Source organism: Rousettus aegyptiacus, unplaced genomic scaffold (genome assembly GCF_014176215.1).
Source record: "Rousettus aegyptiacus isolate mRouAeg1 unplaced genomic scaffold, mRouAeg1.p scaffold_m13_p_2, whole genome shotgun sequence".
NCBI lineage: Eukaryota > Metazoa > Chordata > Mammalia > Chiroptera > Pteropodidae > Rousettus > Rousettus aegyptiacus.
This window is the reverse complement of record NW_023416295.1, coordinates 142,119,076-142,144,282: the sequence shown is the minus strand read 5'-3', so window position 1 is coordinate 142,144,282 and position 25,207 is coordinate 142,119,076. Positions and strand designations below refer to the sequence as shown.

Below are 25,207 nucleotides of genomic sequence, written 5' to 3'. Positions count from 1 at the left end.
AGTCAAACTTTTAAAAAAGTAAAGACAAAAAAGTAGTGAAAAGTGGCATTTAACCTACAGGAGAAAAACAATTAGAATGACAGGGATTTTTCATTAAAAACCATAGAGAACAGAAGGAAATAGAACAGGTGCTGAAAGAAAACACCCCTCAACCCAGATTTATATATCCAGTGACAAAATACTTCAGGGAGGAAAGCAATATGTTCTCAGGTGAAAGAAAACTAAGAAAATTTGTCATTGCAAACCTATACAAAACAATGGCTAAAGAAGTTAAACAAAAGAAAATGATGACGGGAGGAATTTTGGAACACTATAAAGGACAAAGGAAAGAGCAAAAATATGGATAAATACAATAGACTCTGTTTTTAAGTTTTCTAAATTATGTTTGACTGTTAAATAAAAACATTATAGCATAGTCTGATGTGGTTCTCAGTGTATGTAAAGGAAATTTTTAAGAAAATTATATCGTAAACAAAGGAGAATAAAGGATATAAAGAAAAGTAAGGCTCTACACTTAACTTGAATGGGTAAAATGCCAACGCCAGTAACAGTATAATTTTTAAATTATGATTATTCCAAATTTATTTTCATTGTCTATGTTCTATCCCATGATAACGCTTAGGAATTTCTTCATTAATCAAAGTTGATTGCAGGACATTAAACTATTAAAATAATTTGGAGCTAGTTTACATTTGTACATATGTATTTCAGAAACTATAATCACTTTAAAATGTAATAGAGAAGGCTTTTCTGCAGTTGTTGTTGTGATTTCTAAGAACCCAAAGAAATAATCCAATAAGGATAACTACAGAGGGAAGTTTATTAGTCATATATTTTGATTTAGAGTAGGCCAGTGATACTATTTTATGTTAATATTTTATGATTTTCTTGAACAGCTTTATTGAAATATAATTCAAGTACTGTAAAATTCACCTATTTCAAGTTCATAATCCAGTAGTGTTTAGTATTCACAGAATTGTATGACCATCAGCACAGTCTAATTTTAGAGCATTTTCATGACTCCCAATGTGAAACCTTGTACATATTAGCAGTCACTCTTCACTCCCCTCCAACCATCCCACCCCTCAGCCTTTGGTAACCACTAATCTACATCACGTCACACTGTAGATTTGCATCTTCTGGACATTTCATATAAATAGAATCATTAATTTATGGTCTTTTGTGACTGGCTTCTTTCACCTGGCATGATGTTTTCAAAGTTCATCCATGTTGCTCCATGTTAGCACTCTGTTTTTCTAAAATGTGGGGCTATTCTTTTGTATGAATAAATTCTGATGTTGTACCTCTTATGAATTTTAGAGTATGTTTTGGGGTTTTGTTTCAGCAGATTACTATGACTTCAAATATTAGTTTTAAGCATTTTAATTTAAATGCCAATCTAATTTTTTACAATGACAATAAGATTTTTAGAAACACCCTAAAGTTCTGGTACATTTTGGTTACCTTATCTTGTGTACCTATCACCATTCAAATGAAACAGCACTTTTTAAAGTTACCAAATGGTGTGATCATCAGTTTCTGATTTAAAAATAGAAATAAACGTTTTTATGACTTAAACTTTTCACAAAGAATTGAAAATTCGGATTCACCTTATATTAGTCCTGTATTTAAGGTGTTAGCTGACCTCATCAAACTGGAATTTAGTTCTTTTAGTAACTCTATTCATATCACTTAAAATCATCTGCTGTAGGAACTGGGTAAAAAAAAAAAATCTGCAACCTAATCCATATTTGAACAACTTTAAATTCCAAAGTTTTTTTTTTGTCCTGTTATGTCATAAAAATTTCAATACCTTGTCATTATCTTACAGCTGATTATTAATTAACTTTTCAAAAATCATACAATGTGGATTCTTGTTTCAGTCTTTTTAGAAATATTCACTTAAGGGAAAGAATTCATAATAGCCCTGCCCTTCCTAGTCCTAGACTCCTAAAATTCCAGCATTCTTTTGTTCATTTGGAAAATAGCTTACTCCAGATTGATGAAAAGGATGTGAAATTCTGTTAAAGTACAGTAGGAAATGCCAACTTTTCCCATAATGTTTACTTAATTTTGTTTACTTTTGTTCTTTCATGTCATGATTTTTAAAATCTTTTATCCTGATAATTAACAACAGTAAAGTAAATGTAGACCTTGCAAAGCTTTCCATAGGCGCATGCCACATCTAAGTTTGTTTACTACAGGCAACATAAGAATTTTCCTTTACTTGTTTAATTGGGCTTTTGGTTCTTGAAGCTGTCATTCTTTATTATATACACTGGCTCAGACTTCACAGTTTATGTCTGTAGTTTTCTCTATCAAAGATTACTATCTATGATATAGCATATCTTTGTTTTTTAAAAGATGATTAGAAGTTATATTAATGTGACGCTTGCTTGTTTAAGACGCCCTCAACAGTTGTCATTGATCAGGGTATCTTAACCCCTTGGTTCTCACCTGTTGCAACATGTAAAAAATTACTTGTGTATTTTTTTAAAGATACATATGCCAAGGCATATGTCTTCTCTAAAAATTCTAAATTAGTTGATGTAGATGGGATCTAGGTGTCTGTATTTTCTTCAGAGTTCTAGAAGTCATTCTGCTACACCAAAAGAGTTCATATTCATTATAATTTCCCTTTATATTTATTTATCTGTGATTATATTCTATCTATTTCAGCCTGTTGCTGTATTTTCCCAATTTTATCAGCTAATATCAAACCTGTCAAGGTTGTGTGTGTGTGCATGTGTGTGTGTCTGTATGTGTGATATTAGTGGGAAATTTTTCCATACAAGTAAGGTAAGAGATACTATAACTAAGAAACTAGAATTTATTCTACATTAAGATTTTTTAACATGTTTTGCTTTCATTAATATGGGATAAGTGATCACAGTAAGAAAAAATTTCTTTATAATAGAGGATTGATGTAATAGTACAGCAGGACTATCAAAGTCATACATGGAAAAACATAGGCATTCTTCTTAAAATGGATATAATTCTATAACTTAAAGAATAAGATGCTTGTCTTAAAGAGAAAGTATTCTGCTATTTTCACATCTTGCATAGATGTTTGATTCTTTTTTCTTTTTTAGAATTATGTCTGTATACATATATTTGGTTAATATATTTTGTATAAGTGCTTGAGGTAAAGCCATTTTAGATGCTGATACATTCTCAAAATGACTTTTCTTTTTATCCTAAACAACTTTTAGAAAGAATTTTCCAAAGGAAGTACTAGTTGATTCAGTATATCAAAGCTCAAAGCTGAAACTTTTGCTAATGTGCTATAATAGTGAGTGGAAATTGCTCAAGAAATTAAGTTCAGCATGTTGTTTTTATTTTATCTTACTTTGAGCCCAGTTCATTAAAAAATCCAGTTTGACACAAATAAGATACAAATGTAATTTTTGGTTAGCATTTTTTTTTTCTGCTACTGTATACAGAGTCTTCTTGTTCAAGACAATGACAACAGACTCCCCTGCTTTTTTTTTTAATGTGGTATTTGCTTTAAGGTAGACCAGTTAGAAAAAGAACTTTCCCTTTTGAAACTCTTCTATACAAAGTTTTTGATTTCATCCAGAAGTTACAGTTACAAGTTATTTTCTTTGTTCTGGCTCAACTTGTTTATTTTTTTAAATTAAATTACACTCTTTTTTTCTTTAAACTTAAGGGATTTAAACATTTTTTTAAATCATAGCAGATAGGAGAAATATTGAAACATTATTGAATTTTGACAGTGATAGATTAGTAAAAAATGGTGATTAGAAATATAACCTGGAAAGAGCAAAAAAGAAAATGCAGTTCGCGTCAATATTTATATGCAAACACCAAATAAATTATAATTATGATGATTAAAGATACATTGTATGTCTCTTGGCCCTCTTTTAGTGCCTAACCTAAACATTTTTCTGTGTTAGTTTTTTGATAATGCGGAAATCAGTTTCTGGTCATCACATTCATCTTGAAACTAAAAGGGATTTTTTACCTTCTTCTCCCACTCTAAGAGCTTTCTGGGCTTTGTGTACATGCATTTGGCCAAGCATAGTACATTTACAGAAGTCATCCTTACTTACCCATATTTACGCATCTCAAGATGTCCAAACTGAACTAGACATATAGACATATACACCCATTTTTCTTTTACAGTCTTTGTTTCCAAAGCTTGACTGAATTGATGATCTTTAATTCTGTGTATTACAACCCAGATGCCAAAAGCCAATGAATGCTGGTCATATGAATAGTGCTTATAAATACTTGACTATTTTAATGAGAAAACAAGAAATGGTTAGATTTTTTTTTTTTCTAAAGTCTTGGAACATTTTATGAAGAGAATTTTCTGATATAAATTTTTTCTCTTTTTGTTTTAAGTATCTGAGTATTGAGTCAGATACACTAGAGTTTTATTAGGCACACAAATTTTCTGCTGTTCATAGTGAAAAATGATGCAAAATTGCTACATAAACTTGTTATCCTGAAATTGTCTTGATTAAAATTCTTGATAGATTCATTTCTCATGTTACCCAGCCTTGATTTTATTGAGTGTGTTGGTCCTCTGTGCATTTTCTGTAAAGGTTAAGTATTCCTTAAATACCTTTGGTAAGGATTGCTTTGAATTTTAGTAATGTACCATATGTTAAATGCCAGCATGGAGTCACATGCCTGCTGTATTCCATTTTTCAAAAGCACCCACTTGCTAGTGTTTTATTTGAACTCTTGGGTTGTTTGTACAATTTTATAAGGGAGAACATATTACATTTAGGAGACCAATTTTTCCCAGGGTGTAGAATTACTTGTATTGTATAAAGTTCTGCTTCAAGGAGAGGGAAACAACTTTGTTTTTCCTTCTTTTGATGTTTTCTCTTGATTAGAGATTGCTGACTTTTTGTGCAGCAAAGAGTAGAGAAGTATAAATTAAGATATGTGGGACCTGTCATATCTTTTTTTTTTTTAAATTTCACTGTTTTGTTAATCCAACAGTATGAAATAAATTTATAGTTTTAGTTATTTAATCGAACAGGGATTCTCATAAATTCCAGCTTTTATCATATGATCAGATTTTTCCTGGACAAATAAAGATGTTTGCTGTTGCCAATAGAGTTTGGCCTAACGGCATGCTAGATACTGGTGATTGGTTTGGAACTAACGACTTGGCTTGTTCATTCTTATCCCTCCCACCAAACTTGACCTCAGCAAAGGCTTGAGAAAGGTCTGGTAGTTGAGAATAGTTCGTGTGTGCCTCTGTGTTTCCTGGGCCAAGCCAGAATTTTGCATGCAAGGCTATTCTTGTGGTTGTGTCAACCAGGCCAAAACCAAATGGCATTGGAAACCTGTCAAGAAAACTTGTTCTAATATAGATTTAAGGTTTGTCTTTATATTGGGACTGGATCATTAGCCTGGTAGTTAAAAGAATGAAGGGCAAGACTTTACTGTGTATTGAGGATATAAATTTTAAATTTCTGCTGCAGAGCAGACCTTGAAAAATACCTCCAGTGATAAAAAAAAAAAAAGGTTAAATGAATAAGGTTTATTTAGTTAGCTGTTTCTTAAGACATGTAAAACTTGCCTTTCCCCTGTTAGTTATTTTTGGCTCACCTTCTAAAATGCACTTTAAATATTATGGGTTACTTTTTATATCATGTCAGGTTAATATTATGACTAATATTGATCAGACTTGAAAATGTTATCAATAGCAATCCTATACCACCCAGATGTTATTAATTAATTGTCAATTACTTCTTATTATCATAAAAATTCAGGCTACTTTATCATAACTATCTTCCATTCATAATAATGTTGTCTCTCCATATTGACCAGAATGAGATTTGACCTATTCTGATGGGGTTGAAAGTTATTTCAAATCTTCCTTTTATCTAAGCTTATTCAACATTTTTTTCCCTCTAGTAATAATGCTGGAAGAGTGATGATATAGTAGCATGTGTAAAGACTATCATTTATGTAACTAATCCAGTTACTGTAATATATAAATTATATTGATCATAATATTTTTTTTTATTCTAATGAACTGAATTCTCAGCAAAGTCTATCTGGATGCAACATTTTCAATTTTAGATATTGCCCGAAAAGCGTTTCATCATTAGACTGTAGAAAAAAAGCTGAGTTGTGTGTTACGAATTTATTTTTATACATTTTTTATTGGCCAACAAAATTCTGTTTAGTGAAAGAATGCAAACCGTAGTTCATAAGGCAGAAAAGATAAACTAATGAAAGTTATTCTTATACTCAATTAATTTTCTAAGTCAAAATGAAGATATGTATGCAAAAGCTACTTTTAATTTTTAAAATTTATTTCCTGTTTGAAAGGATGTAAGAAAGGAATGGTTAACTTTATTCTTTTCTCTGAATTATAAAACAGACTCTAAAGAAGGAAAGCAGATATGTGAAAACCAGAATAGTATCTTAAAATATCTGTCACATTTCTAATTAGTGTGCAGTCTAGTATCAAAATAGAAGGCTGGTTTTGATTTTATCCTTAAGTTCTATTTAATCAGCTTTGGAGAAACTTGATATATGAGAATATAACTTTTATACCAAGGATAAACTATTAGAGAATAGAATTATTTGCCCTACTATTTTAAAAATACCTTATTTTTTGACAAGGCAACATATTTATGCAATATAAATTTTAAAAGACATGGAAGAATGCATAATAAAAACTAAATTTTGCTTCCATTGCTGTCTGGGTATCACTTACCTTCTACTACTCCCCTGGCTTTATTTTTTCCCAGAGATGGGATAAATTATTTAAAATTGTCATGTGTCTGATTTGCAATGACTTGTCAAATTGCTTTATAGCAGTGAGAAAGGAATTCTATTGGAGGAATAGTCCATATACAGGCTGATTTAGTTCACATAATCAGAAGCGCTAAGTTCAAAGATTAGCCTGTGTTAGGGTTTAGTAGGATATTTAGCCAAATTTGAGGGTAATTAAGTATAACAACCTAATCTGGGCTAATGTTCAGCCAGCAAGCAGCACTTTGTGTCATCTTAGAATAGTGAGATACTTCTATACCAATTAGTATATTAACAATTCCTCTGAGCCACTTTGATAACTTTGACCCTTCTCCTGGGGCTTTTCCCTAACTCTTCACAGTCAGGCTAGAGCTTAGCACTGCAGTGGGACTTCGGTACCTGCTCCGGTCCTGGAAATGACACTTCTAATAGTTTGGTGTCCAATCCAATGGATTTAAATATTTTACATATTACCCTGAACATTAATACTTCTGTAATATATGATTAACTTTTAACTGGAAAAGAACCTAGTTAAAGTATCTTATATTATCATCTAAGTTCACAATGTTATTTTCTTTATGATCAAAAAGAAATAGAGATAAATTTAAGCTTTGCCAATATATTTCCTAATAAAATTGAGTTAAATGAGGTCTCTGATTTCTCTTAATACTGATGGCTTTTCAGTGTGAAAAAAAGTTTTTTTCAAATCTTCGAGATCTCTCTTTGATGAATGGATCTCAATTAATTTGGAAAATTCTTCACTTTAATGGTCTTAAATCTAGTAATTTAAAAGATAGTGTTGATCCTAACTTGAACCCACAGAGTATAAGTTTCATTTATCACAAAAAAAAAATGAGGAATTTAGTTCTCAAAAATCAGCAAATGATTAGAATAACCTAATTTTTAAATTTTATCAATATAAAGAATTAAATAACTGTTATAATTTCACAGAATTCATTCCTTCATCTCTGGCAGAGAAGAAACTGTATCAGTGATTAGATAAGGAAGCTGAGACATAAAGAAACAAAATGCCTTAATCAAACACATATAAGCAGAAGAGTTTTAAATAAAAGCCAGGTCACTCAAACTTGATGCAGGGCCCTGTTCAACAAATTATACTGCCTCTTTGGAATGTTAATGCATGTGTATTTAGGCCAACTGTTTGACATCTAGATGGGTTTCTTTCATGGGCTCTGATATTTCAAAAAATGAGATGCATGGGTCTTTAGTATTTCATAAGCAGGTACTTCACTTAATCCTATCAAAGATTGTGAAGAAATTGTTTTAGTCAGAATTCTTTTGTTCTCATTCTCCCTCCCTCCCTCCCTCCCTCTCTCAAACAAAACTGCAGCACTTACTCAAGTCACACGGAACAAGATTGTGGCATTTGAGGGAGAGACATATCCATATGGCAGCTTTTCAGAAGTTTAAAGTATCTGGAAGGCAGACATACAGAGTCTCTGTGCTGTACTTAATTTTAGAAACTTCTTAATTTTAATGTGTTGTCCATGGCACAAAAGAAATTTTCGCTGGGAGACTTTTGTGGTGTTTGAGGTAACAACTCTTATGTTACTAGAATCCCTTAACAACAAGGCCAACAGGAATGATTCCCTCAGTCTTGAAGATTTTCTTTGGCTTTCACAGCCTCCAAAACACTTTATAGCATGGCTAGACTATATTGAATTTCCATGTTTAGATCTACACCCATAATTTAACATTTTTCTTTTTGAATTGTATAGTACCTCTGCACTGTAATTCAAATACATAGAAAAACCTGAGGATCACAGTAATTCCAAATTCTTGAGATCTATAACAGGATACATTTTCAGCAGCCTCAACATGACCTTGTTAATTCAACTTCTTTTTTAAATTAAGGAAAAAGAAAGGGAGAAAGCTTTTGTTTTTGAATCCATTCCCCCCCCCCCCAACACACACACACTTTTAGGTCATAATTCTGTATTGCTGTCTAAAAAGAAATATGGCCAAATCTGTCACTATCGTTTCTCAGACATCTGGAGTTTACTCTTGAGAAAATGCATCATTCTCCCCAAAGTATTGAACTTACACGATCTGAGTGTTGCCTAACTTCTACCAATCCGAGTAGCAGGAGACCATGACCCTAAACTTGAATTTAGAGCCAATTTTGAGTAAATGAAAACCTTAAGTCCAGATCGAAGTTTTACCCCTATGAAATTATACTGCCTAGTACTTTTTATGATTTACTTTTTAATCACCTCTCAATGATAGGTTTTAATTATATTATTTCTTTTTGTAGCTCAACAAAATTTTCTAATATGTCTAAACATGTTTTCAGAGATGGCCTATCATTTCTCTTCTAACATAACCATATCTATATCTCAGTTGCATTATTAGCTCTCTAATCAGAGCCCTTTAAAATATGTATATACACCCACTAACAGACACACACTTACATACATGTATATATATATACACATACATACGGATACATATATATATACATACATACATATATGGATATCATTTTGTATATTTGTATGATATATGCTATATCAAACTATCAGTTTCTCCCCCTGAACTATAAGTCAACAGACTTATTGATTGATGTTTTAGACCCTCAAATTGGAAAAATGTATCTTTCATTAGCCAGGAGTCATTAATCATTAAGACCAGTTGGAAACCAAGTATACCATTCAGATCCGAACCTAGTTAGCTTTCATCATTTGGACACCACATCATTTTCATAGTCCTTGTTGTCAGTCTGTTCAGGATAAAATGGAGAACGTAAGTATAATAGACAGTGTCTAGATGAAGTTCAAGTTAAGTGTGGCAGATATACATGTAGTATGTCTATGGCACATTTTTGTTTGAACATGAAAAACACGGAGCTGTTTCTTATTATGATTAACTCCTTCATTACCAGAGAATATAATGTGTTACCCTTAATTCTACTGAATAAAAGTGTTCACACTTTTCCCAAGAAGATATACAAATGGTCAACAGATATATGAAAAGATGTGTAACTTCACTAGCTATAAGGGAAATGCAAATCAAAACCACAGTGAGATATCACCTCACACCTGTTAGAATGGCTATTATCAATAAAACAAGAAGTAAGTATTGGAGAGGACGTGGAGATAAGGAACCCCCCTACACTACTGATGGGAGTATAAACTGGTATAGCCACTATGAAAAATAGTATTGATGTTCCTCAAAAAATTAAGAATAGATCTACTATATGACCCAGCAATTTCTCTTCTGGGTATCTACCCAAAAAATTTGAAAACATTTGTTTGTAAAGATATACATATACATATACATATACATATATACATACACATACATATACACATACATATTCATATACATATACACATACATATACATACATACATACATACATACATACATACATACATATACATATATGTTTATTGCAGCATTATTTGCAGTACCCAAGATATGGGAACAACTTAAGAGTCCTTTCATGGATGATTGGATAAAGAAGATGTGGTATATATATATGATGGAATATTACTCAGCCATAAGAAAGGATGAAATACTGCCATTTGTGACAACATGGATGGATTTTGAGAGCATTGTGCTGAGTGAAAAATCAGTTAGAAGAGGATAAGAACCATATGGTTTTGCTTCTATGTGGGATATAAAACAGAAAGCAACAAACAAAATAAGCTTGTGGACACAGATAACAGTATATTCGTTACCAGAGGGGAAGGGAGATGAAGGGAGGATAAAGAAAGTAAAAAAAGGTCAAATATGTGGTGATAGAAAGAGACTAGACTTTGGGTGGTGAGCACACAATGTGAGCAAATGATATAGTATAGAATTGTACACTTGAAACTCATATAATGTTATTAACCAGTGCCATCCCAATAAATTAAAAAAATATTCATGGTACCTTAATTGTAAGTTTCTAACATATATTCGTAGCCCACAAAAACATTACTACATATTTTTGTTCTCACAAATTATCCATTGATAAAGTTTTGATAGCATTTGAATGCTTTTGCTCCTTTGAACAGTGTTCGAAGATGATAAAAAATATATATATGATTATAAGAACTTTCTTGTGTAAAGCCCTTAGAGATTTCTCATTGCAACTAAAATAGAATTTAAATGCATTTCCATGGTTCTACATGATTTTGGTCCTCTGTCTCCTTGTTTGATCTCTGATTTACTTTCAGGCATAGGGCTCAGCAACACCACACACCTGGTGGCAACAAATTTGACCTGTTGAAAGATGAAAAGAAGTCTGGTGTAGCTAAAGCATCTGATGGAATTCCCTGGTTCATATGATCTATGCTGGCCTTTTTTCTAGTTCTCGAACTCATCAGCCTTATTCCCTCCCTAAGGTGTTGCACTTTTCCTTTTGATGGAAATAGTCTTCTTACAGACTTTATTTATGGTTGAGTTTTTTTTTTTTTCACTTGTGACACGTCAACTATATTTAAGCTTCTCCAGACAGCTCTTGACCATCCTCTCTGAAAATTTTCTTCTCCATCAGTGTTTTCCTTTTTATCCTTTTACATTTTCTTCATAATGTGTAGTGTGCAACACCATCAGAAATGGTTCGTTTATTGTCTACTTTCCAGTCTTTCTTGTCCTTCCCACTCTCCTGTTCCCTTGCCAATAATGTAAATTCAGGAGTCAGGATCATGTCTATTTTGTTAACTCTCTATCCCCAGTATCTAGAATGGTGTCTGGAAGAAAGTATGCATTCATTATATATTAGATAAATAAATGAAGAATGAATAAATAATAAATAGGCTATAAAAATATAATAAATGCTTAGCATATGAAGAAAAATCTGCTTTACTGGGTTGGAACAGCTAAGACAAACAGGGAACCAAGTGGGTAGTTCTGAATTCAGTTCTAGGTTCTCTTGAGTCTTTATGTGTGATTTGGAGCACATCTCTTAACCTAGTGTCTATTTCTTTATCTGTAAAACAAATATGTAGAGGTCGTGGAAAAAAATGAATGATTCAGTAAAATGAGTGATATTCATCATTTTTCAAATGTATCTCAGTTAAGTGGGCTCTTCTTTTGAATAACAAGTTAACATGATATGTTCAAAATTTTCAGAGGATATAAAACATGATAACAGTTTAATAGCCTTGCAAAATTTGAAGTATATTTTGCTCAAAAAGAGCACTTATGCCAGAAAAAATATAAAAGTCTTTCTTCAGAGCTTTAACTTACTCATTTTGCAGATACCTTTTGGTTTTGATTTTTTATTAAATAAAAATAGTTTTTTATTTAGTTCAAAATTAGAAAAGATAAGAGATACATTTTTGAAAAGCAAATGAATGTTTTTTCCAAGAAAGGTAAAATTGTGCTTAATTTTAAATAACCTTTTATAATAATTTGTTTATGCTACTATAGTCAAAAAGCTAAACTTATGCATATAATTAACATCCAAGTTTTATTAGTTTGTACTCCATGAATAGACAAGTAATCAAGCTTGGACATGCCAAAATCAGGATTTATTTCTTCAGTTCATTCAACACATATTTATCGAATGTCTTCTATGTGTTAGGTACTGTATATTAGGTAGATCAGTGAATTAGACATGGATTTCTATTCTACTAGGGCTTGAATTTTACTGGGGCTATTTATTATATGTTTTGCCTCTAGCTTGCTCCACAGCTTTTTATTTTTCTCCATTTATAAAGTATGACTTAGAGGATTAATAGATAAATTTTTGTGACTTATATTCTAATTACTTTCCTCCAACATGCGCTATGATTTTTTTTTAAGATTATATGCTAAATACAACATGATATTAATGTTTTTTAGACCATCTGGGCTCTTAGGCGTGTCTGCTCTACAAATCTGAACAAGTCATTTAATTCGATGAGACTAGAATCAGATCTGTAAGAATTGGGCTATTTTAAGGGAGAAGAAAAACTTGGTGGAATTTGTGGGACAATGGACTATAGTTTTTTTTCAGTAGTCCTTTCCAGCAATACTTCTCTACTCATTTAAATTCCAGCATATATTCAGTGCCATTAAAATATATATGAACTGTTTATGGATGTTGCTTGGTTTGGGGTGGTTTTGGATTTAAAATCTTGTTTTCTATGAGTATAATAGTTGTAGAATTTATAACCTACTTTTCCTTCTCAGAAGTTTATAGTTCTTCACACACTCCATTTTATTTACTGAAAATTTATCCTGTTGAGTACAAAGAATGGACATTTCTAGTCTAAAATAATAACATAAAAAGTTGAGATTCCCAGTACAGATTCCTGGTAGAGATTCCTAGTAGATACTCAGGAACGAATTTGAAGCTTACCGAACTCTTCAGTGAATATTGGTACCATTTGTGCTATGATTTTTTAAAAATATTCATCTTAATACAAGTATCATTACTAACTAATTAGCTATTGCATGGGTCTACTATATACAAGGAATTCTGTAAGAAGTTATTAAGTTATACATGGCATATAAACATGAGTAAGATACAGTTCCTGTACTAAAGGAACCCACAGTCTCTTTCACACCTTTAAAATTATCCTGAAATATCAGTACGTTAAATTCCTTGGAGTGATAAAGAAAATCTCTGATAGGACTGAGGCTAAAACCTAAATATGTTGAAAGTTAACAAAACATTCTCTGCCTTTGGTAGCATTTTTTTTCTTTATAGAATGTTTGTATACATCTTCATTTTTCTGCCTCTACATGCTATGAGAATCTTAATGCTATATATGTGTTGAGAGTAGTTTTTAAAAAAGCGTATAAAGGAAATTATTATTTCATATATTTTTCTATAGTTTTGTATAAGCCCAAAGGAAGCCTTCCTTGTGTCTTTGTTACCTGTGGAAACAGTTACAGAGAACAAAAATGGATAAAGTGCAGGGAAATGTTAAGATTAATGTTCATTTTTATACTTAAACAATGTATGAGAAATTTAAAGGCAATTATTATGTTATATTACATTGGAAAATAAATACCCAGTTGTATAATGATATATCGAACCATAAGAGCATATTGCTAGTACCAGTGTGTATCTGTAATGGTTAATATTCTAGTTGTAAGGAAAACTTTTGGAAATCCCTCTTTCGTGTAGTGTATGGCACGAATAATCCCACCGTTGGGTAATATAGGCCACCTTTAAAACAGTCTCGGTGTGGCATACAAGGTAGTTTAATATCTGGGACCTGCCTAGTTTTCTACCTTCCTGCCTTACTATTTGCTTCCACTCTGGACTCAAACTATTCTTATCTATTTAATGTTCTCTGTGTATAGCAGATTTTCAAAGCAGGCTTTGAATATCTTTTCTTTCTCTGATACCTATGTGGTTACCTTGCATATACCTATGTGTTTGGTCATCTAGAGAACATTTCTCTTCAACAATAGAAGAAACTCAGTGAGGACAGACTTTTTTATAATATTAATGTTCTCAGTACTTACCTTTATGTCTCTCTTGTGGATAGGCAGGTTTAAATAACTGGATGGGGCTAAGATGAGAGATTTAAACTGTGTGAAAGGCTGGTTATATTTGCATAGCTTTTCTCAGTGCTTTATAACCACAGCTTTGGCTTTTACTTGACTTGTTATCCTTAGTCCTCACCTCCTTGAAGTTTGGAAGAAAATGAATATATGGTATACATATCAATCACTAGAGGAAAAAAAAAATGCTATTTAATTGTTTCTTAATTATGGTGAGAAAATATTTTATTTCATGAACTTACCTGTCCCTCTAAAGGATATAATTTCCTAAAAATCATAATTGGGTATTTAAACTGTGGGATTCTTTGAAACCATGACAGATAGGTAAATAAAAACAATTTTTTTTCATTAAGCAAAACCAATTCTGTCATATCCTGAGTCCTAAAAAAGAATGGCATTTTTCTCTCTACAAATTATGTGGTGGAAATACCCAAGAGAATTGTCTATATACCATTTTTAAAATTTTCTGAAGTCCAACAAACAATATGTTATATTTTACCAAAAGTTACCAAAAGTAAACTAGAGTTTGGCCTTATCTAGTCAGAGCTTAAGAGATTACATTTTGGTGTCTTATGTAGATGAGCCTTATGAAATCTTCAGGGACATGAAGTGTATGCATGAAAGTTAAAAACAGTTCTATTAAGCAGTTCTTTATATTTGGTAAACATCAGTTAGAGCTCTGTTTTCCTTTACTAATTTACTAGTAATTCTGCAGCTTCAGAGTGATGACTGTTGAATTATAGGAGGAGTAGCATTGTCTAACATTTATTTGCAAGAGAAAATTATCTGAAAATTTGAGGCTTATCCAGAGATTTAAAAGATATTTTTATCTTAGTTTTTTTTTTTAATATGTGCATATTTAGCTTCTTAATGCATGTTATTTCCAACCAAGTAAATCTATTTTCATAACAGAGACTATTTAAGAGATTTGGCTTATTTTTCCTTTTTTTTTGGTAAATGAGCCAAACGTCTGTTTTCTATAAGACATGTGTCTGTTTCAACTTACTATTTTGATTATGAGTAGTTTATTACCCAGATAGACCTTCAAAAATAGAATTTTTGCTATTGCTGAAGAGTTCTTCTGTATATGGTTGAATGCATATTTTAGAATGATTTGGGATTTATAAATAGCATGTAAGATAATATTGGGAACATGTTAAGTATAACATATAATGCTTTAAAAAAGGAAAGAAAAAAAGATGATAATATTCTAAGCATCTCCAATAAGGAAGTGAGTGGGTGGAACATCTTCAAATGCTGATTTGGCTTCCCTTAGAACAATGTTAATGTCTTTGTGTTTAACTGAAGATATTAACATTGTCTTCACTTAAGTTAGTCTCCCAGGTTTTATTACTTTTTACAAATACTGCCTTCAGATTTCTACGTCCACACTTTGAGTTATACCTTTTTGCTTTAGGGGCGTGGACTTCCTGGGGGGCAGTTCTTTTATGTTTGAAATTGCTCAGAGTTTCCATCTGCTTTTACTTGACTTGTGGTCTTGAAGATCATGCTTGGCCCATGGGATATTGCAGTGTGCCGAGAGGATGTGGAGTTTTGTCAGCCAGTGAAATATGTCTGGGTTTTTTTTTCTTTCTTTCTTTTTCTTTTTTCTTTTTTTTTTTTTTTTTCAGCAGCTTTATACGCTTCTCATCCTGTGTGGTCTTCATGAAAATGAATTTATATTTAACAGAACTACTCACCCTCTTTATCATCTATGACTTGGCCTTTTTTTAAGGAGAGGTGTGTGGAAGGAACATCTGAGCCAAAAAACTGTAGTCTTGGCAATAGGAAAACCTAAACCCAAAAGCTTAAAGTAGTGTTATATATGAATGTGCTTCAATATTCACAAATGTGCATTTTCTAATGCAGAAGAGTATCATATTTCAGATATGTACAACTGTCAAAAAAATTCTCATGCCAACAGTAGACTCAAAGTTTTGTCTGTGATCCAAATCACTTTTTTTTTGCTTGTTTTTAGGCACTACTACAGTCTTCAGTTAAGCAACAAGTAGAAGCTATTGAAAAACAGTACATTTCTGCAATTGAGAAACAAGCACACAAGTGTGAGGAGTTGTTAAATACTCAGGTAATAAAATTACACATCCATTACATATTTATACTTTTCTTCTGACTCTCCTCCCCTGAGAGCTTTAGAAATGTTTATTCAGTTTCACACCATTTACTTTCCTTGGTGTATCTTGGAGAAAAAAAATAAGCTTTTATAAACTCAATGTTAAAATTTGGGAATTGTATGATAGTCTAAAAGTAGCTAAAGGGCTAAAATATGTGTGACTCCCTGAAATTAATGATGATTCTTATATTAATTTCTGGGTTATAATATTTATCAAATAGCAAGCAGTTAGATGATTATAAATGTGTTATGACATGTATAATGATTTTTAGTGGTATAAATTTATAAATAATATTTGAATTTTTAGAAGTATTTTTGCTTGAGTTACCTTTCATTGCATATAGACATTGGTTTTTATTTGAATTTTTATTGACTTTTTTCCTTTTCATGATTCGATGTGTTAGAAGGCATTAAAGATATGATTAGCTCATTTACATTAACCAGTCTCTCGAAGAGCATTTATGGATGTGTCATAGTCTAAATAATATATGCAGGAAATCCTCAGCAACTCTTTTCAGTAACAAAACTTGGTAGGTGAAAATAAAATTAACTTTATTTAAGGGACCTATTTTATATCATAGGAAGAAAATATACTAAGAATTAGGAAAATAGAATTAAGCGTAGAATTTAAATGGTGATTTATAAATATGCTGACAAGATTGGGGTCACTTCCATTAAAAATTTTCAATGTACTTTTGATAAATGGCTTTGAAGAGGAAATACACAGGGAATGTTATAAATTTGTTATAATAATTACACTCATTTGGGTGGTGAAAGACCAGGATTTCAAAGGTATGAGGTTTTATGACTTCATAATATAACAGAAAATTCACAAAGAGCTAATATCATAGAATCATGAAGCAGAACAAGGCATACATTAGCCATGACAGACTAGGTTATACCCTAAACTCTCGCTTCAGACAGCAAATGTCCATACCTTACTTGTGCTATTTATACATTGAGGATTATCTCAGAATTTGGTCTCATGTTGTCCTTAACCTAGGAAATAGCCTGATATGTAGTTCCTACGCAAAACATTTTCTGTTATTGTGGCAGAATAAAAACAAGCCCAGTCAGATTACCAGTAATTCAGTATTCTGGGCTGGAAATGACACTTCCATTCCTAATTTATATTCACAGTGCCTTCCTCAATTATAATGGAGCCAGGTAGTGAGATCTTAAATGAACCTGGAAGGGACGGAGCAGGAAATATTTGATAAACAGCAGTAATATACCAGTCTGCTCTTTTAGTCATCAAATATTCTGTCTCCGTCTCACAGGCAAATTTGCTTATCCTGTCCCCACTGGTGAAAATCTGAAAGTTCAATCCAGCTATCTCTAGGCGATAGGTGGGGAATGATGTACTGCAGTTTCTAAAATTTCAGTTTAGATATATAGTTCTTTTTGACCGAAAGAACTAGACACTAAAATATATGTTACTAACCCCCAACAAATCTAGTTTACAGTTGTGAGACAAAGATAGGGTTTTTACTGCCATCACTCTCATTAGGAAATAAAATGAATCAGAGATGCACAGCTGTCATTAGTATGTAGTGTGTTAAAATTCCAGTGGACACATTAAATAAGAATTGCTGCGCTGGAGGTAGGACTGCTCTTTAATTTACAATGATTCTATTCTCAGGTTTTAGGAGTAGAGTCTCTAGTCTATTGTTGTTTATGATTTTCTAGGTTTTAAATTTTTCAGTAACTTTGTTGGCTGCATCTAATGTAGTATTGAAGACTATCCCATTTTTCAGCCTACTTCCTGTCTATGGAAAATTGGGATCCATGGATCATTTTGGGTAGCAAACATTCACAGTTCACAGTAATGATTCTTTTAGCTGCTTATGTGTTTGATTACAATCAACTTTGTTTATCAAAGGCAAACCAAACCCATAGTTATTTTAGAGACCTCCTTCCTAGACTTAATATGCTTTCCACCCTCATGCTTGTTTGTCTGTCTGTGTCTCTCTTTTTCTGATTAAAAATAACTTAATTTATAAAATCTTAGTTGAAGAAATCCCAGTGATCCCTTTTTCCTGAACCGTTTGATCCAAGCGAAAGTGTAAATGGGACAATCATAGGCCTTATCTTATCTTATAATGCCTCCTCAAAAATAGCCAACAGAAGAGCTAATAAATGAACTTAGAGAAGTCGTGGGTTAAAAAATTAACATGTAATAATCAGCTGTGTTTCCACACACCAACACTGAAAAGTCAAAAAGGAAATTAAGAAACCAATCCAATTTTCAATGGCATCTTAAGGAATAAAATACCTAAGAATAAATTTAGCCAAGGAGGTGAAAGTCTTATACACTGAAAACTACTAAACATTGCTGAAAGAAATTAAAGGTAACCTAAAGAAAGAGAAAGACATCTCATATTCATTAATTGGAAATATTTGGTGATGAGTATTCAAGACTACCACAAGATATTTAGAGGACCAAAGGGCAGTTTGTTTAATGAAATGCTATTTAAAAAGCCAAACACTGAAAGGGGACGTTTTTAGATTTCTAATCTAGCTATAATTTCTGTCAGCATTTGGCAGTTTTATTTTTTTTAATATGTCATTTTCCTATAAAATTTGGAGAATTCATTGATTTTGAAACTTCAAATATTACATATTTTAGTTATAGTTTTTGTAATTAAATAGAGCAAACACAAAAATAATATAACAGACGCAATATCAAGATAAAACATATGGTTTTGTAGGGGAGGAAAAGTTTTTTCTACTGCCTTCCTGGGTTCTCTGACTAGAGCCCTGTAAATTAGACTAATAAAAGGCAGATTAAGAAAAAACAATACCAGTTTATTTAATATAATTTTACATGACATGGGAGTCTTTATAAGGAAATAAAGATGCAAAGAAACAGTTAAATCTGTGTATTCTTATAGTAGGATTGATGCAGAGTGGAAAGTCATGGAAGAATGTGGTAGGAGGAAAGGGTAGGAGCTAAGGGTAGTAAACTGGGGGAGAGTTAGCAATTCATGTTCATTTGGATTCCTCTTGGCATCTCTTTGTCTTCAGAGATAAGGATGCTCCTTTTCTCTAGGTATTGGGTGTACACTTCTGACAAGAGAATCTTAAGACCTGTTTTAGGTAGGAAGGAGCTGATTAGAGAGTCCTTCCTAAACCTGCCATTTCTCAAGGTCCATATTGATCTTAAAATACTCAATATGTAAAGGTGCCATGTTTGGGGGTGGTATATTCTGAACCCAATCAGGTTCATTAAGATATATTTGCTTCAGGTCTTTTAAATTGGCAGGGGAGGGGGGAGGAGAAGGTTATAAATAAATCTCAACTTGTCTATCATATCTCCCTTCTCCTTCCTTAAAGGACCAATATTATACAGAGTTCACCATGTTTTTACTCTTGACTTCAAGTACCCATAATTGTTTAGTATTTAGTTCTAGTTCTTAAATCCTCCAAAGTGGTGTTGTTGTTACTTACCTTACTTATTGCGATATACTCACATATTTATACAAATCATCGTTCCCTTTTTTTGCTTTCTCTTCTTCCTCATCTGTTCAGTTTACTTCCTATATTATAATCTTTACTTATTGTAAAGTATAAATTTTATTAATATTTGTTTCTGTCTGAAAAGGTTTGTTACACTATAATTTAATGATATTTCAGCGCTATGCAAAATTCTCTGACAGTTATTTTTACTGAAGATATTTTTCCATTGTCATTAAATCTCTCCCGTTGCTTATGAAATATCTAATGTTAGTTTGACTTAATATTTTGTAGGCAATTTATCTTTCCTCTTTAGTTGTTTTTAATGGTTTCTCTTTATCTTTGATATTCTATAATTTTACTCTAATGAGCTTATAATTTATTTTTGAATTCATTTTTTTTGTGCATCCTATGCAGGCATGGCTATGGTGGCTAACTGCCCACCAAAATTTGTTCTTCTTCTTAGTATAGAGTTTTTGATATAGAGAGCTACTGTTCCCCAGGGAAACTTTTCCCTTGCTTTTATGCCATTGATGCAATTTGTAAAAGCCTGTTTTTGCCTATGTCCTCCTATGAAATAACTGTCAAATAAGACAATTGTCATGAAATAATCCCATTCAAATTTACCTAGTTTAATTTATGTTACACTTTTCCTGGACAGAAAGCAAAGTTCGAGTAGCTTAGTTTTCACCAATGATTTGTGAGTAAAAGTGATGTGTGTCACTAGATGGACTCTATCTCCCATCTCTTTCCCCTTTTGCTTGTGAAAGAAATGGTAAGATAATTTTTCAGTGACCATGGGTGTGAGGAGTTAGGGCCTGTGAATAATGTGTCATTCAGGAACATTTCCATGAATGGGAAAACTTGCGTTAAGTCACTGAAAATTTTAGAATTATTTGTTAATAGTAGCCATCATTACCGTAATACATCAAGACTCATCTAGCTTCATTATCTTTCAAAAACTTATATACTGTTAATCCAATATATTTTTTTAGAATCCAAACTTAATTACAGAAGTATATACACCTAGCAACCTTTTAAAAGTTTAAAAAACTGAGAAATACTATCATAACAAATACACATAGGCAAGAAGTCAGACAGTTTGTATCCCAAGCAAGTAAAAGTCCCTGTTTTACCTCTGTGTAAGGCTAAGTGGAAGGTGAGAGTTCATTTCAGTTGAAAAGTGGGTAATACTTAGATATTAATGTGTGAAAGTATACAAAAATACAATTGAAAAGAAAAAAGTACCCCCACATTTAAAGAATTGGTTTAACTTTTAAAATTTACTTTGAACTGTAATACATTTAAAGTGAAGGAAAATTTTATCTGGGTTCAATTAAGATTAAGAAATGGGTGATTTATGTCTAGTCTCCTGTATATCACATGATTTTTTTCTGTATGGTGCAATCATTTGATCACACTTGGCTTTTTATTTGAGTATCAGTGTATTACATCTCCAGATCACAGGGATATTTTAAAATATTCCCTGTATTCATTTAGAGGAAAATTGGTAATGATAGATTGTTACAAGACACTCACTCTCATTCTGCTTGGGCAGAGCAGAAAAATATTGTGGTCTTGGCACCTTAAATATAGAAAAAAAGAAACAGGGAAAAGTACATGGAGAAAAGAACTTAGAGCAAAAGAGTAGAAATAAAGCAAGCGGCATATTGTTAAGTCACATAAGTGAGATACTCCACATGTGAATCCCTTAGAAACAATGAGAAAACCATTTTTCGTTGTTTAAAGCATTAATTAATGCTTTAGAACTGAAAATCAAAACGTTGTATTAGCAGGCGTTAAAGAGTAATTTTTCTTACTGGCCAGATAGTACAAAAAACAATTAAATAGGGATAACCCAAGGGCTTCAAGTATAAGTAGTTAGCATTTTGGTAATATTATGTGCTAGGATACTCAAATCATTTTTCATAGTCTGAGGTTTATTTATTTTTTATAGTCTGTGGTTTATTTATTTTAATCATTTCTCATCCAGTTTCCTTTAAGGCTCATCTCTTGACATCCAGTTTATGAGTTAATTTAAAGTGTTAATTATTTGTTTGTAAAGTGAATTTTAAAATGAATATTTTAATCTAGAATTTATTGTTAATGAGGATATATCTAGAAATCCTGGTATAAAACATGTGAAATGTGATTTTATGTGTAACATTGTAATTTGCATATAACCTTTTAAAAACGAGTACATCGCATTAAGAAAGCACTATTTTTATTTGAATTTCTAAGAGAGACCTTAAATGTTCTCATCACAAGAAAGTATTTTATAATAATGTGTGGTGATGGATGTTTACTAACTTACTGTGGTGATCATTTTACAGTATATGCAAATAGCAAATCAGGTTGTACACCTAAAACTAACACAATGTTATATGCCAATTATATCTCAATAAATAAATAAGTACAGAACATAAAAGCAAATCAAACAAAGTTCAAAGGTCAAAATGAAATAAGATTACTAAATAATTATAATATTTAATAAAGATTAATTATGTTCTTGTTATTTGTCAAAATGCTTAATATACATTATCTTGTTTATCTGAATGCTTAATATACATTATCTTGTTTATCTGTTTATTTATTTATTTACTCTTCGTTTTTCAGATATTCTATAAGAACAACAAACGTTTTTGCAGGTTTACACCAAACCCTAAAGTGGGTCCTGGGGATATAAAACAACAAAAAAGTCTATGTCCCCAAAAGCATATAGCCCAGTGTAGAATGTCAAAGTGATACCAGCAATTTCGATGAAATAGGAGAAATGGATAAGCACAGGATGCTGTAGATATGTTTGGAGGACCATCTCATTTCACTTTATCCTAATACATCTGGGTAGGAACAGCATGAGTCCCTACAATAGGTAAAACTATCATGACAGCACATATATATGGTTTCATTTTTCTTACATTATGAGCGTTTTAGATCAGATTAGATTTAAGAGCAAAATTCAATATTGACTACTTATAAGAGACTCATAAAAAAAAGCAACACAAGCTAAATATGAACAAATGAATATTGCTTTTTCAATCCAATAAAAACTAAACAGAGTTAATAGTATGAACAAAGTATATACTTTTGTCCAAGTAGAATTTTGGGCAGAATTTATTAAAAGGCATTTTATAAGTCCATTTTTATTGATAAGAATCAATAAAAGAGAAATAATAATCAGGAATTATTACTTAATCACGACAGTATCATCAGCTAAGTATTTACTGTGCGTCAAGTACTACACTATTCCCTTCTGTGTGCTATTTTAGTTTTTTTCTAAAAATACTGTGAGGTTGCAGCAGTGATAGCCAGTAAGTCAGCACAATTTAGTAACTTGACTAATTTCACACATCTAATAGATAACAAAATTTGGGTTTGATTCTAGATCTAATGTAAAGCAAAAAATGTCAGAGAATGTAATAAAAACTCATTGGAGATAATTAAACATACCAATATATCGATGTCAGATAATGTTTTTAAAGGTAATTTTATAATTGCTATTAATAAGAGTGCCAATGAAAGAGGGAGATAAAAAGTTCATTGGTCATATTACATTTCATAGATTAGGCTTTTATTTCTGTTGTAAAGAAACTTTATCATTTCCCCCACATCATTCACAAACACACTTTTTAGAACAGTGTTTTTATCTGTGGAATACTAGTACTCCACTGAATATAATTTTTGGAATTATTAAATCAAGGTATAGAGTATTTGAACATAATAGTTTACAAAATATCAAGAATATGTGATAATGGAGCTTCTCTTTGTCAGATGTCTAGGGAATACTCATAAAAATTAAATGACATGAAATCTTAATAAATAATTTAAATTAGAAATATACAGTATGAATTGAAAGAGACACTCTTCTCATAATTTTAATAAGTTTGAATTTTAAAAGTTCTTATAAACTTAATAACAGTTATTTATTGTGTACTATTTATACTGTATTAATTGCTTTACAGCCAGGTAACTTTACCCCTACAGTACCCTCCTGAGATGGACTTTATTTCTTCCATGTTACAGATAACAGAACTAAAGCTTAAAGACTTTAAATATCTCGCCCAACATTACACAGCTAGCAAACAGAAGAGCTCAGATCTGTGACTTCAAATACCATATTCCTGTTTTTATATTGTATTCTTTGCACTGCATGCATTTAAAAATAAACAAAAGAGATGCCTATTTGACCACACTTTTTTGGCACTCTGCTTCAACTTTACCATCCAGGTAAATTACAAGTTTAACTTACAACTACCTAACATATTGGTGTTGTTATTTTTACTTTGGAATTTGGCTTTATGAAACTCAGGTGGGTCATAGTCTTTCTGTCAGAAGCAAATGTACCCTGAACACTTGTCAGCCCTCTTATTGCATTTCACTATCTTTATCAACAAATCTTATAAGTTTTATTATAAGAAATAATATTAAATTCTGTGATATTATTTTACTTATAATGATTTTTTTCTTTTTACTAAATTTTATATTTTTATGCAGTTCTTGAAAGAAATGTCAACAAGTCAAGTATAAATTAGGCAGATTATTGCAATAAATATTTGACTCTCTTCAAATAATGAAGCTAATTTGCTCCATAAGATTGGCATGTATATTTTTACATCAGCTTAAAATTGCCTGTACCCTCTTCTTATACATTGTGTTATCTGGAAAATATAAAGAAAATTTGATATATTTACAATTTGATTTTAGTTGAAATATTTCTGATTTTTTGTGTGTATGTGAAACTCGAAACTATTTTAGATAGGTTTAGATCAAATGGATATATTTTAGCACTGGGCATTGATGCCTAAATAGTTCTAAATGAAAATGATATAGAAAAAAATGTATTTTTTTCTTTAGTTCTGATATCTTGAAGTGAATATGGAAAGAACCTGTTATTATTACTCTTAATATTAATATTGACAGTTTAAGGTTTTGTAATATATGTTGGAGAAATTCTGTGTGTACAAATTAATAAATAACAAGCAATACAAGAAGGCACTCATTCACTGAGCTTTTACCAACAAATTTTTAAACTTGTAATTTGATAAGTAAAACCTGTCAGGTTTGTGTGATGGTTAATTTTATGTCTCAGCTTTGCTAGGCAATATGCTCAATCGTTTGGTCAGGCAGTAGTCTAGATATTACTGTGCAGATATTTTGTAGATTTTATTAACATTTATAATAAGTTGACTTAAATAAGGGTTATTACTTTAGATAATGTAGATGGACCTCATCCAATCAATTGAGGCCTTGAGAGCAAATACTATGGTTTCTCAAAAAAAAAAAAAAAAAAAAAAGAAAGAAGGAAAGAAATTCTTACTCAATATTGTAACATAGAAATCCTGTCTGAGTTTCCAGCCTACCTTAAAAATTTCCTACTTGCTAGCCCCTACTATATAGCAAGAGCTAATTTCTTAAAAT

General features: G+C 31.5%; 1 protein-coding gene across 16 annotated transcripts in view; it reads left to right on the top strand.

The window, feature by feature from the left end:
* CCDC91 (coiled-coil domain containing 91) overlaps window positions 1–25,207 on the top strand; it is a 263,463-nt gene that overhangs the window by 132,895 nt on the left and 105,361 nt on the right. For all 16 annotated transcript variants that reach the window (XM_036236754.1, XM_036236752.1, XM_036236744.1 and 13 more), the window contains one exon: window positions 16,181–16,288. In XM_036236754.1, the coding sequence (XP_036092647.1) occupies window positions 16,181–16,288 (108 nt within the window). The remainder of the gene's footprint in view (window positions 1–16,180; window positions 16,289–25,207) is intronic.